General features: G+C 43.8%; 1 protein-coding gene across 2 annotated transcripts in view; it reads left to right on the top strand.

The window, feature by feature from the left end:
• Positions 1-8282: 8282 nt before the first annotated feature.
• The window catches only part of LOC141943682 (ADP-ribosylation factor-like protein 8B), a 31800-nt gene continuing 21063 nt past the window's right edge, over positions 8283-19019 (top strand). Inside the window, exons 1-2 of one of the 2 annotated variants that reach the window (XM_074869338.1) lie at positions 8283-8666; positions 13108-13188. In XM_074869338.1, coding sequence (XP_074725439.1) covers positions 8478-8666; positions 13108-13188 — 270 coding nt within the window. In that variant the 5' untranslated portion in view covers positions 8283-8477. The remainder of the gene's footprint in view (positions 8667-13107; positions 13189-19019) is intronic. The other variant, XM_074869337.1, reaches the window with a different exon arrangement.

The raw sequence follows: 19019 nt of genomic DNA, 5'->3' as shown, positions 1-19019 counted from the left end.
CTTATTTCAGATGTCCCCTCCTTCGCTTTCAGATGTTTTGTCTGGACAATACTCACAACTCATCTGATCTGCCTCTGTACTCCCTACTGGCACTGGTCACCAGTACTAGTTTCTCCATCCAGCCAGCCCTGTATAGGGCTGTCCGTGCCATTTGGACAAAAGTCTGTGAGTGTGGGACTTTCACTATGCCTGACTATTTCCTGAGCAATCTCTTTGGTGAAAATCAGTTTGCTCCTCAGGGAGACCCAGCAGTAGAGGCTGCAAATGAGTGGCACTGAGGACTTGGGAGTCCCTTTCTTCACTTACAGTGCCTGTGATCCCCAATCTCAGGACCACCTTTTTGATCCAGTCTGCTGACAAAACTAACACTATTTGCTTAATATTATTCCATTGCCAAAAGCGGTGTGAAAGTAGCAGAATACCCCAGAAGAAAACTACTCCCAGTATCATATCAGGATTCTAGTAATGATTTACATATAGTCAGTTTAAGCATTTAGAAGCAATTAACTGCAGTTTATTTGATAAAATAACCTTCTCAAATTATTATGTCAGATGCTTAATAGACAGTTGGGCTTCTGATGGGTGAAGAGTGGCTGCTGGCATGGATACATTAAAAAAGCCTCCCTAGAGCTAGACATGATCTACATAAATAAATCACCACCTCCCACAGATACAACCCGCCTCACTAATGGAAATACCTGGGATTTCAATATAGTAGCCCTTTATTTATGAAAAGTTCTTGTCTTAATCTAGCAGAAAACATATTATATCCATTGCCTTTGAATTTTCAGGTTGTCAGTCATAGCAGACATGCAGAAAAATAGATGAAGCCTTTAGACTTAACATGGAGAAATAATGTTTTATGGCTTTTGGAAAGCAAGTTATCAAGAGGAAGTGACAATTTTCTCATTGCAGTTACGGTGTTGAGTCCATAAGTCAAAGCTATTTCTGCCATTAATGTTCCAAGTAGAATCATGAATAAAAAATAAGTATGTAGCAGACTGTCCGGCACAGAAGAATCCAGCTGGTTTTGATCACCTCTGTAAAAACATGGTTTTTTAACTGCAGCTTTGATATTGGTTATTTGATCTTGTGTAAGCAAAAGCCATGGTATCATAATTCCTGTACCTGAGGTCCCTCCCTTTCACACTGCAGTTGTGATACCTGTCAAAGAGTTTCTAAAAACTGGAAACATCACTGGTAATGCCTTAGCATATGTTGTATGACTTACATGAAGTTTTATTTTTTTCAGCAGAACATTTTAACACGGTGTGGTGGTTTAGTCCCTGCCAGGGTCTGAGACCATGCGGCCGCTGCCCCTCCCCCACAAAGGGAGTGAGATACAAAGCCCCGAGGCTGAGATAAGGACAGGTTTAATACAACAGTGCAACACAACAAACAACAACAATAACAATAACAGTAATAACAATGAACAGAGCAAAATATCTACCAATACAGCAGTGAGAACAGAGCAAATCCCACAGTACACGCGGTAACCGACTGTCCCGCTTCGGTGCCAGGATGTGACATCTGCATGGTATCTGAATAACCCGGCTAGAGCTCCCCCCCACTGCTGGGGAAACTTAACCCTATCCTGGCTAAACCAGGACACACAGCTAAAATTTTACATTGGCACATAGAGTTCCAGGTCAAAGGCTACACTGCTTTATTAAATGTTTGGCAAAGTTTCCAGAGGTTTGCTTGTTTGTATCTAGTGCCCTGAAATTCAGACACTGGATCTGTAGCACTTTGTGATATGAGAGCTCACAGGTTCACAAAATCTAGAAGTCTTGCCATAAATGTTTTTGACTATCAGTCAAGTAATAGCAGGCAGAGCATTTGTGATGGGGAAAGCATGGAATCACCAGAAAAGGAGGAATGAGAAGTTTAAAATCACAGAAGAGTTGAGACAGAACACCCAGGACCTCCCAGTGGATGCAGAGGAAGTGTGAAGCAGTGGGGAATGTGGACAGACCAGTCTCTTCCCATTCAACAGTTTTTATCTACCTGGCATTTAATATCAACAACCCTTCCCTGAGGCCCACTGTAAAGATAAAGGAACACAGTAACTGATATGTTAGATTAGACCTATCCATCCGATCCGATCTCTTTTTTTCTTGAGAGCGGCCCGGGATCAGAAAAGTAAAAGGAAGGTGAGAGGAAAGCACTCTTGCAATAAACTTTCCACAGAAATGTGTCTTCCTAAGCTGCACACCTGAATAGCTATCTATTTTGTGCTCTGATGCATAATGCTTTACCAACCACCTTTCGAGTGCTCATTTGAGATACTTATATTACCTGCATGTATCTGGAATTCATACTTTAAATCCTACAAACTTCTTGCCAGAGTGAGATTCAGGCCAGCTACGTGCTGTGTAAAATTACACTATTTTCCAAATACATTATTTTGCTCTGTATTGTATTTGTCTTGCCTATATTCTACGCTAAAGAGTCACCATGGAGTCAGCCAGTCTTCATGGAGTAAGAAAAGAGAAAAGAAGGAAAAGGGGTTCTATGCCTTGCATTGCTGGTGACTATCTTATGTTCAAAGCCAAGCCTGTATTCTCCTAAAGCAGATCCCCCCTATCCCCCCCCCCCGAAAAATTCACCTTGCATTCACTTCATTTCCTATAAACATTAGTTGTCTCTGTAGCCTTACAGTTTCAGTTTCTTATGTTCTTGTATTTTTCCAAAAGATTAAATAGTAGAGGAACGTTGATTTCGCTTTGACATTATTTTGTACTTCTCCCTTCTAGGCAGAATTCAGGCTGGCAATACTCAGGGCCTGGGAAATACTAAAATGGGTGTGATGAAATGATCTAAATGAAAGTCATTTAACTACCTTGAGTGCCCTTCTTCAATGTCTAGAAAGTTTGCTAAAATTTCAATTGAAATTCTGCTTCTCTATCTGCAGAATCTGGACCTGGTTTATTGAGTTGTTTATTCTGGGTCACCCAAAGATACTGGTACTTTAAAGAGAGATGCCTTTTGGCACTTACAGAATCTGAACAGAAGTGAAATCATAGTCTAGTCCCTGCCTTGCAGTTTCTTGCTTCTCTGTATTAAATATGACAACATGGAGAGAGATTTTGAGAGGCAGGTCAATAAGACCACTTTGTAGACAGCCTAGGATGTGACTAGCATCCCAAGGAGTCCAGCAATATATGCTTTGATCCCTGCATCACACTGGGACACCCTGTTGTATATATATCAACAAGGAATTGCGTGGAAGATTTCATACCTGTGCAATATGCACCAGACAACTCCCAGACACAGATTGGATTTGTACATGTACCTATCCATCACTTTTCAATACAAACAACAAGACAGCAAAGACAGTTACATAATTTTAAAACATATTCAGTTATGGAGCATTGATGACCTTTTTAAGAAGACAAGTAAATTCCATCCTTCAAGAATACATACTTAAAACTTGGAAGGTTTTTCACAGTGTGCTTGTGCAAGCCCCTTGGCATTGGCAGATACCCGTTCTGCCAAAGCAAAACAGCCTGCAAAATTAGGGTCTGAGATTTCAAGACAGTCACGAGTTTAATTCTAAAGAATAACATCGATACAAAACAATGTTTATTGCATGGCTTAAAAAAAATAAATTACAGCCTTATTTAACAATTTCATCTTTCTTAAAGAAATTATTTTTTGTTGTTATTTCTTGGCAGTTTTTTTTCCTTTCCCACTGAAAACCATTGTACAGGTGGCTGGAAACAGATTCAAAAAGCTTATTAGTCTAACTTCATCGCTTAACACTTCTAGATGTTTCCCAGTGTGTGGCTATTCCAGACCCTTCTGTCTGTTTTTCTGCAAAGACTCCATGGAAATTTCACCCAGAATCACGGTATTTTTCTTTATGCTGATAGTCCTGTAAACATGCAGTATTCAAGATCAATCCTAAGTGTTTATGTATACCAGTCAAGGATCAGAGTCTTTAGAGAACATTCTTTCATGTAGGAGTTCTGAACCTTTCACAGTTACTTTTCTCTTTCCTATCAGTAGTACTCAGGACTGCAAAATTTGCCTGTTTGTTGTCCCCTTGTTACGTATCAGAAAGTAAAGGGTAAAGACCTAAAGGGCACCTATCAATATTAGCATCCTTAAGGGAGCAACTTTGGATTCCATTATGTTCACTAATGTGTTACTACCATCATGGTATACTGGTTATAGTTCTCCTTGACCAGTAGTAATTAGATATTTTTCAGTGTATGTGTGTATAACCGTTAGTTTATAACTGATAAGGTATTTACTGATTAGTAATTGACACAAACAGACAGTATGAAAATTAATGTGAATCACTACTTTATCCATTCAGACACATTTTGTTTCTGTCCACACAAATCCAAAGTGTCGTGTTCAGCAGCATATATATATATAGACATCAGACAATATGCAGTTACCCTTCTCTGCCTTTGTTTTCATCTCAGAAAATATATTTATTCAACAGAACTTCAAGATCCTGCAGAAGAAATATACCATATGTTAGCAGTCTCCTTCTGGTGTGCACTGCTCCCTCAGGCTACTAGCAGGTTGAGACAAGATGATAGCTTGACAGTGTCAAGTGATGATTTCCTGAGGCAGGGACCTAACAACCAGCCATTTAAAGGGAGGCTAAGGGCACCCTGCAGTCCCATAACAATAATATTGTTAATGTCACAACAAAGTACGAAGTACCTTACTGCTGGGACAGCTAGTAATTAAGGGCACTGGACTAATAATAGACTTAGGCTGTCTGTAAATCCTCTGCATTGTTGCAGTACATGCTGCATATACCAAATGTAGGTATCCAAAGCACAGAGTTCTTAGTCTCCCCCACTCTGCCAGTGTAACAATCCTTACAGAAATCCTTTTTTACCTCTTCTCTCACTGGAGCGTGACAAAAATTTAAGCTACATACTAAAGAGTCTCTGATGCACCAGCCAGCAGAGGGCACGGATGACGCACACAGCCACTGGCGGGTACATTACAATGCTTTCACTGAAAAGTTCAATACAGTCTTTCTATTCTCTTTAGCAAAGCAGCTGCTTAACTCTGGCCTACAAACAGAAAAGACGACCAGTCTCTCACTAATGTGGTACCTCATTAGCAGAGAAGATGTACGGCTTATTCTACAGGGTTTTTTTTCCAAACATCTGGTATATCAGGACAAATCTGAAAATACCAGAGAGAGACATCATCTATTCTCATGCTCTCCTCTCTAGAGATTTCACTCAGCTGAAGGTTTCTTCTCATTAAGATCTTCAGCTATCACTAAAATCCATGCTTAAACTACAGATAATGTGATCTGAGCTCTTTGGTAGTACTCTGAACTAGAGCTGTGGGTCCCAAACAGCTTGTTTCTTCCCAAATGTGGAAATATCTGGATATGCAGTGTTAGTTCAGGTCAAGCTTTGCTGACCATTTATAGCATCACCACCATCGTAATCTGAAACTTAAGATCCACTGTTATAAATTTTTATAGCACAAATAAGTCTCTGCAATGGAGTAAGCTGCTTTATTGTCACTTCAGAGACTCAATGTGCTACGTGCTGCACGGCCCCGTAATACTGCTAAATGCTAAACTGGTCCTGAAGTGTGTAAATCTCAATAGACAAGACAGAAAAGTGAAATACTTTATCAGTGGTTAAATGTTTCCCAGAAAGATTAAGTGGCTTGTCTACAGCCACACGGGATAATGAATTGTGGCCTTCTGTGCCGCAACTCAGGCTTTTAGCTGCAAGAACAAATGTCCTCTGAGCTGCTAATTGTAGCAAGGTAGCAATACTTTTACATACAATATTCTATTAGCAAACTGTCTGCAAAATAAAGAATTGCCTTTCATAATCATACAGTTGCACAAAACATATAACAGATTTTAGAACAATGTAACAGATCTTTGAACTTGGACAAACCCTCCAAGACTTTTTCATACACTGTATTTTGACCCCCTAGACACTGTAAAATACTTCAGTCAGCATACAGCTGAACTAATGTTTTAGAACTTACCTGCTGGCCTTTTAGGAGGATATGACTGAAATGTATTTCTTCAGAATAAGTTACTGTATCTGCAATGCATTGTTTCTTTAAGCTTCCAACACTATGAGCCTTAAGTGCTACTGCAGAATTCAAAAATTCTTGCAAAAATAGAGACTGCTCAATTTTATGTGAGTTTTCCCCCATGCAGTAATCAGAACCACTTTATTCCCAGAAACCACTCTCACAAATGGGCTGTCTCTATTCCACACATCACCAGCTGGGTGATATGTGGTAACGGGAGAAATTCTTACATTTTTCAGTTTTAAGGCAGTCAGAAACATTTCACCTATTCACTCAAAATTTGATAATTGCTTTGGCTTAAACCAGTTTTTAAAAATAACAAGATACATAGCAGAAAAATAAAGAATCGTGTTTTGCCTGTGAATTATTTCCTGGTCCTATGACCCATTCAACCTGAACAACCCAGTTCCTCAATGTCTACTTTACACCCATGTCTCCAGTGATTCCACTAGTTACGTTTAGCGTAAATGGTAACTGGCTGGTAAATTTGTGACTGCTGGCTGAGGCAAGGCTTTACATATGTACTGAATGGCCATCTGGCTGCTACTAAGAGGCAAACAGAACAGCAGAGTTCTGGTACACTCTACCTCAATGCAGGATCTCATGAAGTTCCTCTTTCACTGTGCCACCAATTTTCAAGAAACTTCGAGAGCTGTACCATGCTCTGAAACTGCTGAAGACACCATCATTGCCTCAGAGTGGCATCCAAAATTCCGATTCTAACCCAAAATACCAACGCTAGGGAATAGCATTAGGACAAAGGGACTACCTGTATCAAGGGAAGCACCTTATGCTATTGGGGGTGGGGTGGGTGGGTGGGGGGGTGGGAGGTGCCTGTTTGGAACTCACCACTTACATTTGTCTCTTTCCTCCAGATTTTATCTTAAGAGAAGCACCAAAAACTAATTCCCTAATGTTACCATTGTGTAGCAGGGCCAGCTCCAGCATTCAATTTCCTTCTGGAAATGTTCAATTAAATTTACATGAGTAAATAAATTAGTATCTGTAAAAAAAAAATCTTAGAATTACACTATGAGTCATTTTGACTGTATCTACAACCAGGACATGAAAAAGCATAAACTTTTTCACTACAGCTAGCCCAGAACCAATCGCTCTTGACAGCAAACTCACAAGACCTTCCAGTTTTTGTGGTATGACTGACATAGCCAGTGAGATTTGTCACAAATTGCATTCTCTAAAATGCTGAATTATGTTTCTAAAAAGAGCATGAAAAACAAATTTCAAAATGTTTTGATGAATTTGCTATGTTTCGGTAGTAGAAGTAGCCATACTAAATTTTTGAAGTGCCTGGGTTATACCTGTGTGAAAGTCCTGCATCAATCAATACCACCAACACTGCAACCTTCTAGAGCATCATGTATAATTTCAGTGACAACTTCAGAGACGTAGATGGTAGATAGATCCAGGTTAAGCGTTAACTCTGTATTTATGGGGAAAACAAGCCTTTCTCTAATGTGCTGTGGCAAGACTGTATGCTAAATGTTGCTTATCCAGTGCAGGCAGAGGATGATTCCTGGTGAAGCGGCATGTCCTGTCAGTGCTCACCATAGAAAACCACTGTCACAAGCATCTCCTGTTGAGGCGAGGAAGCATGCCAAGGGAGACTCTCCAAAAACTGCCAAAGAAGAACCCAAATAAAACCACGGTAAGCCCTGGATCTGAAAAAAAGAGATGAACATTCAAGAAGAGAGGAGTGAGGTTCTAGGGGCATGAGAACCGCCATCACTGGAGGTGAAGGACCTACAAAATCGATCCTGTCAAGGAGACTTAAGTCCACCAACTCTCACAAGCCAGTGCCGCAAATGCGGCCCTGGGCCACCCCTTGCCGGGCGCGGGGTGCTAGGCAGCCAGCCCAGGGCGGCAGACCGACGCCGGGCCGCCCCCTCCTGCCACACTCCGCCAGGGACCAGCAGTTCACCTCAGGCGATCCCCGCGGTGCCCGACCTGTCCGTCGCGGTGCCCGGCACCGCCCTGCTGCTCCCTGGGGCGTGCGGTGCCTCCAAGCGGCCACCTCAGGCCCGCGGGACTGGAGGGAGGCCCTTCGCCTGCCGCCCCGGGCCCTAGTCCGCCCCGGCCCCGCCCGCCATTTCATGTGGGAGCCGCCCCGCCCGCCCCCCGCTGCGGACGCGGCTCCGTCACCTCCCCCGCAGACGCCTCGCCGCTCGCCCCGGCCCCGACTCACGGTCGCCCGCCCGGGCCCCGCGCCGGGCGCCCCCGCCGCTCCCCCGCCCCGGGCCGCGCCAAGCCAGCCCAAACCCCTCCCCTGTCTGCAGCAAGTGGCAGCGGCAGAAGGGCGGCGGCGGCGCCATCACGTGAGGGCCCTGCCTGGCGCTCGGCTCCCCGCGCAGCCTCGCCGCCGCCGGCCCCGTCCCGAGCCCCGCCGCCGCCGCCTCGCCGCGCCCCGCGCTCCCATGCCCAGCAGCGAGGCGGTGCCGCTGGGGCTGGGCGCCTGCCGCAGGTCGGGGGCGCTGGCCGGGATGCTGGCGCTGGTGGCGCGGCTGTTGGAGTGGCTGCGCTCGCTGTTCTGGAAGGAGGAGATGGAGCTCACCCTGGTGGGGCTGCAGTACTCGGGCAAGACCACGCTGCTCACCGTGCTGGCGGTACGCTGCCGCCGCCCGGCCGGCCAGGGGCAGGGGCAGGGCGGGGCGGGGTGGGGGGCGCCCAGGGCGGCGGCCCGCGGGCGAGGGCTTCGCGGCGGGCGGTGAGGCGGCGGGCGGCGGCCCGGCAGTCAGGCTGGGCTGGAGGCGGCCGTCCGTCCCGAGCCGGCAGCTCCCCCGGCAACAAGTGCGGGCTTTGCCTCCGGGGCCTGCGGCGAATCCGCCTCTTGTTATGAGGTCCCGCGGCGCGGCGGTGCGCTGCGGAGTCAGGGAGGGAGGGAGGGAGGGTGGCGGGCGGGGGCATGAGGCAGGCAGCTCTTGTATCTTTTGCAACCTCGAGAATTTCACAGCAGGCTCAGGTGGGTGTGAAACTGTTTGAAGAGGGAGAAGGAAAATGTCTCCCGTGTCTGACTGCAAAGCGTGCCCATCTCGAAGCAGATTCCTGGGCATGGGCTCTCGCCCGTGATTCAGAGTTGGCTTTTCACGGCCAACGTATCCCAAAATAACTCGGAATAGATTGTCCATCCTCCAAGGCCACAACTCCTCTGTCGCTGAATTCTGCCCTCCCATCAGTTGCATCAATGTCAATGCCTCCCACAATTCCTTGATAGCTCTTTCCCAGAATTCAAGGCTGATTTTGGCATTCCCTTCCCACTGGGGTGATGGCCTTGCAGCCTTGTACCTCTGTAACGCTAACACCTACCGTGACGTTTTCCATTTTGTCGCCATGCTGAGTTATGTTCCTCATCCTTGTTTGCTATGCCTTCTGCATTTGGGTGGATCCCAAAGATTTACTTCCCATCGGAAGATGAAAACAATGTGTTGTAAATGTGGTTGCTGCTAATCATAAAGCCTAGTGCATACCCTTTTGTGTAAGGTGAGTGCTGTTGTGAGATGTATTGCAGCTTCACCTGCCACAAGATAAAGGTTTCCTGATGTTCTTGAGTCCTTATCCTGAAAAGTTAACTAGATCACAAATCAACACCAGACTGGGAGGCGTATGGCCTAAAGTCAAAGAGATTGAGGCAATGATGACATGGGTACATAGTATTCATTACTTGCTTTTGCATACAGTTGTGGATTAAGGGGAAAATAGGAGATTGTGAATTAGTGTGAGTGAAGAGGTGGAGGGAGAGCAGGAGAAAAAGGAATGGGGTGGGGAAAGTGTACAATGAAAGTATGTTTTGGGGGACATCAGCAATTAATAAACAGAAAATACCTGGGACTGGTAGTTTAGTTCGTTGGCACTCGGGCGGTCTTGGTAACACGGGCCTCAGCACTCCTCAGGCCCATTGGAAGTGTTCCTCTCCCACAGGCGAGCTTTGCTGAGGAAGGGGGAAAAGGCATGGCATGGTGCTTGGGTTATTGATTGAATCTTCAAATTATATCGATTCTTGGATTCATAAATGGAGTAAAGAACGCAGCAGTTCAGAGACCTCAGTAACAGTAGTGTGTGGTATTAGACTTTGTCCGTGTAACTGTCCACTCGCTTATACTACACCACCAGTGGAATGGCATCATATGTGTTTGTCTCTCATGCTAATATCTTGAATACCAGAGCACTGCTGTTAACTGCAGGTTTGATTTTGCCAGCAAATGTGTTGCTTAAGAATGTTCTGCAAGGCATCCATGTTTTCTGACTTGGGGAGTGGCACACATTGCAGGTTTTGTAGCTTTTGGATCTTTCAGTCTGGAGATGACACGCCATGATAATTACCAAAGAAGGGTGGTTGGAGAATTTGGGAGTAAACAATGTAGGGTAAGGCAATGGATTATATCTTGCTCTTGAATACAGTTGATACCAGGCTGGCAAATAGATTGGGAACTCTAGGTTCGTTTGTGTGTATGTGGCTAGACTGTAACAAGATGAAAATAACGGTTGCAAAATAGGGGCTACTTAAAATGCAAACTGTAATGGATCGTAAAAACAAATGGTAGGAAATTAGTATTTTTTTCCACTTTGCAGTAGTATTCAGAGATCCTATCATGCTAACACTGATTAAACACCCTTTGAGACAGTCTCTTCCTTGAAGAGTTTAAGCCACATTTAGTCCTCTGTTAACAGTGGAAACCTTAGATAATGGCCTTTTACTATGGATGTGCACTGATGTAATAAAGTAGAATCTGGCCCATGGTTGTTGATATGGTAGGGGGTAATGACAGTATTCATTGTCAGCTCAATATTCAGCATCATTTAAAGAGGGCATTACAGACTCCTTCGCATCAGTTATTTTCATCTGTGTCAGGATGTAATCTCTTTTTTACTGAGATGCAACAATAAACTTGTTGTACATCTTGTATATTCACAAAAATAGGCAATTTGTCATGTAAACTTCTTTAGCAAGCAAAATGGAACAGATTTTTTTACTTTATGGTGCTTACAGCACTTAAACCAGAGTAATCGGAGCTTTTGGATGAATGTGGGCAAAAGATTCAACATATTACTTTCTTTTCTTCATTGTGTAGGAAAATAAAGAGCTGTAAACATAATGCTTTCTTTGTAGCTGATTCTGTTCAAGGAGAATGGAAAATTTTTAGAGGAAATGACTGAAGAACAATAAAGGGAGTGCTGATTGTTCTATCCCCAATACCAGAGCAATTATGGTGTTGGGTTTTTTTATTTCTGTCTTCCAGTTGAGCATATTGCATATAGTATATACTTTGTTGGCAAAAGTGGAATCCTGACTTTCTGTGAGTTTGTTTAAACAATAGCCTCCTGAGTTGTCTGGCTGGTTTTCCAGGCATTCACGTGCTTGAGTAATGATGCTGCATTCTCAAGATTTATGTGTTCCTATGTGTTTATATGTCTGTCCTTCACAAATAAATGTACTATATATTTTAACAAATTAGGCCAGGACCTGCTACAGGAGATCATTATGGATTGGCTTTGTCTTACTCCATCAAATTAAAAACTTCTGTCACTGCTGGGTACATGTATCTGTGTGAGACTGCAGGTGCATTTGTCTTCACTGTTTTTTCCTACTGCTGTTGACAAGTCACTGAAGCAAGGAAAGAAGAGGGGAAAAAAAGACTTTCAGAAACAAAAGATGGGGAAGTTGTATAGTACAGAATTTAGCAAGTAGGTTCCCATAGGTGAAGTTGAACAGGTAATTGATGGAAGATGTTTCTTGCCTGAAGGATCTAATTCCAAACCCCCAAATCCTGTGAGAGGATATAGTAAATGTCAAAGATTATACAGCTTTTAAAGTCCCAGATTAAAAATAATTAATCTTAGTTTGTGAACACAAACTGGAGGCCATAGTGTATTCTCACTCTGTCATGAACAGCGAAGAGAAAAGTTGCAGAAAATGTACAAATGATAGCACTAGGGATAGCTGGTGGCAGTGTGTGCACTGTGAGGCATGTAGCTGCTCCAGTGCACCCTGCAGCTCTGATCATCCACTTCTCAGATGGGAGGGACCTATTGGAGCATGGCTGCTTCCCTCCTTGTCCACACACCCATATTTTCTTCCAAAGAAACCACAGGGCACATGGGATGATGAGGTGGGTGAAGGGAATACGGGCAGATAGATACGGAAGGTCCTGCTCTCCTTTCTGGGTGACTGGAAAACCAGGACTACTGTATATGTTGCAGAGAGTGCCTGGGCCTCTGTGTAGACATAACTGTTAAGTAGCCATCTGCCTGTCTTAATGCACCACATCTAGGAGACACAATTCCTTATAAATAATACATTTTGAAAATGAAGAATGAATAATGAGTTATCTACTTGGATCTGAGTTTCACCTTTCTCCTCAAAAGCTGTCTTCTGTAGTGGGTAGATGTGTGTAAGGTTCCCACTGGCATGATGACAAGTGTCTGTCTTGTAAAACTATTTCTGTGAACTAGGGGAGGAGTCAGCACTTTGGTTTTATGTTTTGGGTTTATGGTGTGTTGAGTTAGTACCTTGTATTTTTCTGTCTTCATGGCGTTCTCTAAGCTTCCACAGTGAGACTTCTGTGCAGTCACCTACTCAGAAGGAAAGGGTCTGCACGTAACACTCTCTACATGCGTACTCCTTCACTGTTTATTATATTTGTAGTTAAACCACTGATAATGATAGTGAGAAACTACAGTGAAAAATTCTTATACAGTCATATTGGGAGTTGGACTAAATGACCTTTAAAGGTCCCTTCCAAACCAAACCATTCTATGATTCTGTATTTTGACTGCTGCTTTCTGGTTTGCTGAAGGATCACATGAAGAATTGTCCAAAGTCTCGTGTTTTCTGGGGTGATCTTTGTCACGGAGGAGAATAAAAGATTGTTTAAAGGGGCTGAAATGGTCTTCCTTAGTTGAAGTGCTGACCAGTGCTCTTGCAGAAAATTAATGTGATATTTTAGTGTTGTAAAATAAAAAACAAAAATAAAGATTGCAATTGAGAAACTTATCTGCTGTGTATCAACTACTTTATAATTTTTTTTTTTTTTTTTTTTTGTATTCTAGTCAGGGCAGTTCACAGAAGATATGATTCCTACAGTAGGCTTCAATATGAGAAAAATAACAAAAGGAAACGTTACCATAAAGGTAGGTATGCATGTTTGAATTAATACGGAGTAGACAAAGTGATTTTAACTTGGAATGTAAAAGTGTAGGTAATTTCTTTTAAGATGATAGGATCATTTATCTGTTTTTCTAGCTCAAAAATAACTTTTTAAAAGCATATAGTCATGTATTTCTCTGTTACATTAATCTATTTGATTTCGTTAGATCCATACCAAGCAGAAGCTTTGTTGCACTTTTTTTGGGTTAGAAAGGTCATAAAATTCTGAGGTATTAAGGGAGCTGAGTTGACTCCTGGAGGTGCCTCTCTTCTCTCTCTCTCCCTCACAACTGTAAGTGAAATCTGAGGTAATGTCACTACTAACTTACTTATCTCAGCAGAGAGTGCGGTTTAGCTGGCATAATGTTAGCTATACGGAAATAGAACAGCTAATGTAAATCAGTAGTCAGGGAACTGTCTCTTAGGCCTATAGAGAAATATAGATGATGCCAGTTTGGTTGTGATTCTTTCCGTAGTCATCAAAATGGAGATAAATCACTCCAGTGCTGTTAAAGGTCTCTCTGTTGTTTGATTATGAAGGGAGCCTGGTTGATTAGTCTAAATTGAATTCATAACTTTATCTAAAATTAGGTGAAGGGAATATAGGTTTTTGCCTTTATCTTGACTTTTCCCTCCTTTTCCTTCATTTTCTCTCCTTTCTGCCTTAGTTCTAAAGATATTTTTTTCCTCTGCTTTGGTGTGACTCCTAAACCTAGGGAGGATTATCTGAAATTACCTGTAATGTGAATATAAGCAGTTGTTAACAGTCTACCTATTCTCTCTAAACAGTGAGCAGGTAAGGGGTGGTAAAAGGGATACTTGACTTCTGTTGGTTGGGAGATGTTAAAGCTGGACTAAAAAACCCTAAACCTAAAATGACCACAGCGGTATAAATACTATGACTGCCTGTTTGTTTCTGGTCTTAGTATCTTCCTATACTTTCTCAAAATTCCACATGACTATAGGGCCTTCAGCTGTATGTTTCAGTTGTGTATCTACTTCTGTGTTCTAAACTTGCAGAATAATCAGTAGGTTCCTCTACAACTACTTATATGTTACAGTGCCTAATAAACCAGTCTTTTGAAATCTATTGAAATGGAAAGTCTAATGTCACCCAACTATTTCCTCTCATCACCCCAACCCTCCTTCCTGTATACCCTCTTGAAATTCATGTCAGGTTTGGCTGAAATAAAAACTCTTGACATTACCCATGATTTGGTCTGATTTTAGTTTCCCAGGAAATTTTGGCACATTGCCAAAAATAAATGATGGTGAGTATCTTAAAACTAGGTCTACGGTAAAGACTGTAAAAGGCTTAAAAGGAAGATGGAATAAAATGTAAAATGGAGTAGAAGTAAAGTGGAGGAGAATTATTCTTTCCTTGGTAACCTCAGCTTTGTGACTTTGTGCATGATCATTTATATTTCCAGGAAGTTCCTGGAATGTGTGGAGGATAACTTCCTCACACAGCTGGTGAGTGAGCCGACCAGGGAAGGTGCCCTCCTGGACCTGCTTCTTGTGAACAGGGAAGAGCTTGTGGGGGAAGTAAAGGTTGGAGGCTGTCTAGGGTGCAGTGATCATGAGATGATTGAGTTTTCGATCCTTGGAGAAACAAAGGGAGGGGTTAGTAAAACTGCCACCTTAGACTTCCAGAGGGCAAACTTTGACCTGTTCAAAGGACTGATTAACAAAATCCCTTGGGAGGCTGCCTTGAAGGGTATGGGAGACCAGGAAGGCTTCATACTTCAAGAGAGAAGTCTTAAAGGCACAGGACCAGGCTGTTCCCGTGTGCCGAAAAACAAGCAGGTGGGGAAGGAGACCGGCCTGGCTAAACAGGGACCTTTGGCTGGATCTCAAGAACAAAAGGAGAATCTATTGCCTCTGGAAGAGGGGCCAGGTCTCTCATGAATACTATAAAGATGTAGTGAAGTTATGCAGGGAGAACATTAGGAGAGCCAAAGGACAGCTAGAGCTCAACTTGGCTACAGCTGTTAAGGATAATAAAAAATGTTTCTATAAATTCGTTAACAACAAAAGGAGGATTAGGGAAAATCTCCCTCCTTTACTGGATGCAGAGGGAAACATGGTAACTAAGGATGAGGAAAAGGCTGAGGTGCTCAATGCCTACTTTGCCTCAGTCTTTAGCAGTGGAACTGGCCGTTCCCTGGACACCCAGCCCCATGAGCTGGGAGATGGGAAGGGGAAGCAGATTGAGGTCAGCACAGTTGAAGAGGAGGTGGTCAGAGACCTGCTACACCACTTGGATGCACACAAGTCTGTGGGACCGGATGGGTTACACCCAAGGGTGCTGAAAGAGTTGGCAGATGTGCTCGCCAAGCTGCTTTCCATAATTTACCTGAAGTCATGGCTAAGTGGGGAGGTCCCATTGGACTGGAGGGTGGCAAATGTGACACCCATCTACAAGAAAAGCAGAAAGGAGGATCCAGGAAACTATAGACCTGTCAGTCTGACCTCGGTGCCAGAGAAGGTCATGGAGCAGGTCATCTCTAGTGCCATTAAAAGTCATATAATGGACAACCAGATGATCAGGCCCAGTCAGCATGGGTATATGAAAGGCAGGTCCTGCTTGACAAACCTGATCTCCTTCTATGACAGGGTGACCTGCTTATTGGATGAAGAAAAGGCTGTGGATGTTGTTTACCTTGACTTCAGTAAGGCCTTTGACACCATTTCCCACAGCATTCTTCTGGCGAAACTGGCTGCTCACGGCTTGGATGGGCACACACTTTACTGGGTAAAAAACTGGCTGGATGGCCGGGCCCAAAGAGTTGTGGTGAATGGAGTTAAATCCAGTTGGCAGCCGGTCATGAGTGGTGTCGACCAGGGCTTGATTTTGGGGCCACTCCTGTTTAACATCTTTATTGATGATCTAGACAAGGGGATCGAGTGCACCCTCAGTAAGTTTGCAGATGACACCAAGTTGGGTGGGAGTGTTGATCTGCTCGAGGGTAGGGAGGCTCTGCAGAGAGATCTGGACAGGCTGGAGCGATGGGCTAAGGCCAACTGGATGAGTTTCAATAAGGCCAAATGCTGGGTGCTGCACTTGGGCCACAACAACCCCCAGCAGTGCTACAGGCTTGGGGAGGAGTGGCTGGAGAGCTGCCAGTCAGAGAGGGATCAGCCGGCTGAACATGAGCCAGCAGTGTGCCCACGTGGGCAAGAAGGCCAATGGCATCCTGACTTGCATCAGAAATAGCATGGCTAGCAGGGACAGGGAAGTGATCTCACCCCTGTACTCAGCACTGGTGAGGCCACACCTCGATTCCTGTGTTCAGTTTTGGGCCCCTCACTACAAAAAGGACATTGAATTACTCAAGCGTGTCCAGAGAAGGGCAACGAAGCTGGTGAAGGGTCTGGAGCACATGTCGTAGGAGGAGTGGCTGAGGGAACTGGGGTTGTTTAGTCTGGAGAAGAGGAGGCTGAGGGGAGACCTCATCACCCTCTACAACTACCTGAAAGGAGGTTGCAGAGAGCTGGGGATGAGTCTCTTTAACCAAGTAACAAGCGATAGGACAAGAGGGAATGGCCTCAAGTTGTACCAGGGAAGGTTTAGACTAGATATTAGGAAGTATTTCTTTACAGAATGGGTCGTTAGGCGTTGGAATGGGCTGCCCAGGGAGGTGGTGGAGTCCCCATCCCTGGAGGTGTTTAAGAGTAGAGTCGACATAGTGCTGAGGGATATGGTGTAGTTGGGAACTGTCAGTGTTAGGTTAATTGTTGGACTAGATGATCTTCAAGGTCTTTTCCAACCTAGATGATTCTGTGATTCTGTATATGATTAGAGCCTACTTCGGGAGAGAATCTGACCTCTTATCACAGAGCAGATGAGCAAGAAGACAAAGTAGCATCATATCGCGTTTTTAATTCACACATTTCCTGAGAAGTAATTGTTTGATAGAAGCCTAAACTTTTCAGTGTAGAAGGTGTGTGTGTGTTTAAAAAACCAAACTGTCACATGATGATCACTGCAATACTCAATGCAACATGTCTGAACTCTTCTTTGAAGTAAAAAGTCAAGACTAGCATTGCTTTACACAGTGGGCAGCTTTCTGAAAATACAGACGAATTTATATGGCAATATTAGTAAGCCTGCATCAGTTGGACTTTATCCAGGAAAAAATGTAGGTGACCAGAATCAAAAGCCTGTCAGCATTAATTCTTTCAGCCAACTCTGTATGCTCAGTTTATTTTGGAGACCCAGGAATCAGAAAGAGTAAAAGGTAACTGCAGTGGTCTTTCGGGAGACCAAAGTAGCACACAAGGTGCATATTCTGCTGAGTAACAGTTACGCAGCTTTTTCTTGTAAATGGAGACTGTTATTTCATGATGCTCTCTGTTAGTTCTTATGAGTGCGATGTTTGAAACTGGTGAAAAAACACAGTTTCATTGATGATGAGGTTTCACTTCTGGTCGTGGCCCCTCTTCACCTCTTTTCTCAGTATATACAAGATCATCCAAGCTCTCCCTCATCTCTGCTGGTTCATTTCTCCGTGTCCAGCTCTGCTTGTGGTAGTGTGTCCACTACATATAAGGTAAGGCTGGTTAGGGGAAATCTGAATTTATGAGAACATCTGCTTTGATTGCCATAGGGCAGTATTCATGCTGCATAACAAGAAGGTATACTGATGAACAGAGATCTGTTTCCTCTCTTTCCTTGCTATAGAGTTTCCCTCCAACTCTCCTCATGCCCATAGCCTCTCCTCTTCGTTCCCCTCTTCCACTGCGTCCCCTCTTCCACTGCGAAGTTTCTTTGTGCCTCATCCATTTGCATATACACACAAAGGCCAAACCTTGAACACCTCATTCCTCAAAATACCCACTCCTGTCCCTTAAAGAGGAAGCAACAAATGTCCTTGCTTAGTACAGGAGTGAGTTTGCCAGTGAATGAGGAAAAAAAAAAAGAAATTCTAGTCTTGGGTCCCTCTCTTGAATGTGTCTCAACAGTCATCCATATGTGGCTGAGCAAAGAGCTGAACTCCGCTATAGAAAGGACATACTTCACCCTGGCAGTAGCTTGGTACATGCCTGTTTATCTTCTTCCAAAAGAGTGCCTTTTTAATCAAAATCAGAATTTCTGAATATTTTTTTTCTTTGGGGTCCAAATTCTGCTTTCCAAACAGAATCTTTCTTGTAAAGGGAAATAAAACCAGCCCCTCTTAAAAAAAACCCAAAACTGCCCATGGTAGCACTTCTAAACCTCAATATGATGTTCCTCATGCTAGGGGCAAACTAGACTTAAGTTCTGGAAAACCTGAGAGGGAATCAGGTCATCCTAGTGAGGGTGGCAGAGATTAAAGATCAGCTTTTACAGTCAGCTTAAGTAGATCATGGTGCGAGGTTTTACAGTCTGCTTTAAGCCTGGCTGTGCACCCGTGCACCCCTTTTCCGTCAGCGCCAGTGATCCCATGGCAAAGTGGTGGTCAGATCAGCCAGCCAATCTAGATGAAAGCATCCTCTTAAAAAAACCCAGCAACCAACCAAACCAAACCTGCCCCCATGATAGTTTCTCCCCAGTCAAATTACCTAAGCAGTGTGCTCCCAAAACAGCTGTGTGATTGCAGGTGCCACCACAGTGTGGGAAAGCAGGATACAGACACAGGCAAAATGATGCATTTTGGGGGAAGCCTGGGTAGATTGACTTAGCTACAAAACACTGTATTTAGAGGACAGAATCTGGCCAGGAAGTAAGCAGTCTCTATTTGATGAAAAAAAAAGTTTCCTTCATCCTTCCACTCTGGTAGCTGCAAACTTTTAAGCACAACTACCCTTGCCTGTTGCTAGAGGGCTGCCAGAA

Source organism: Strix uralensis, chromosome 5 (assembly GCF_047716275.1).
Source record: "Strix uralensis isolate ZFMK-TIS-50842 chromosome 5, bStrUra1, whole genome shotgun sequence".
NCBI classification, from domain to species: Eukaryota; Metazoa; Chordata; class Aves; order Strigiformes; family Strigidae; genus Strix; species Strix uralensis.
The sequence above is the reverse complement of the archived record's forward strand: the minus strand, read 5'-3'. Positions and strand labels throughout refer to the sequence as shown.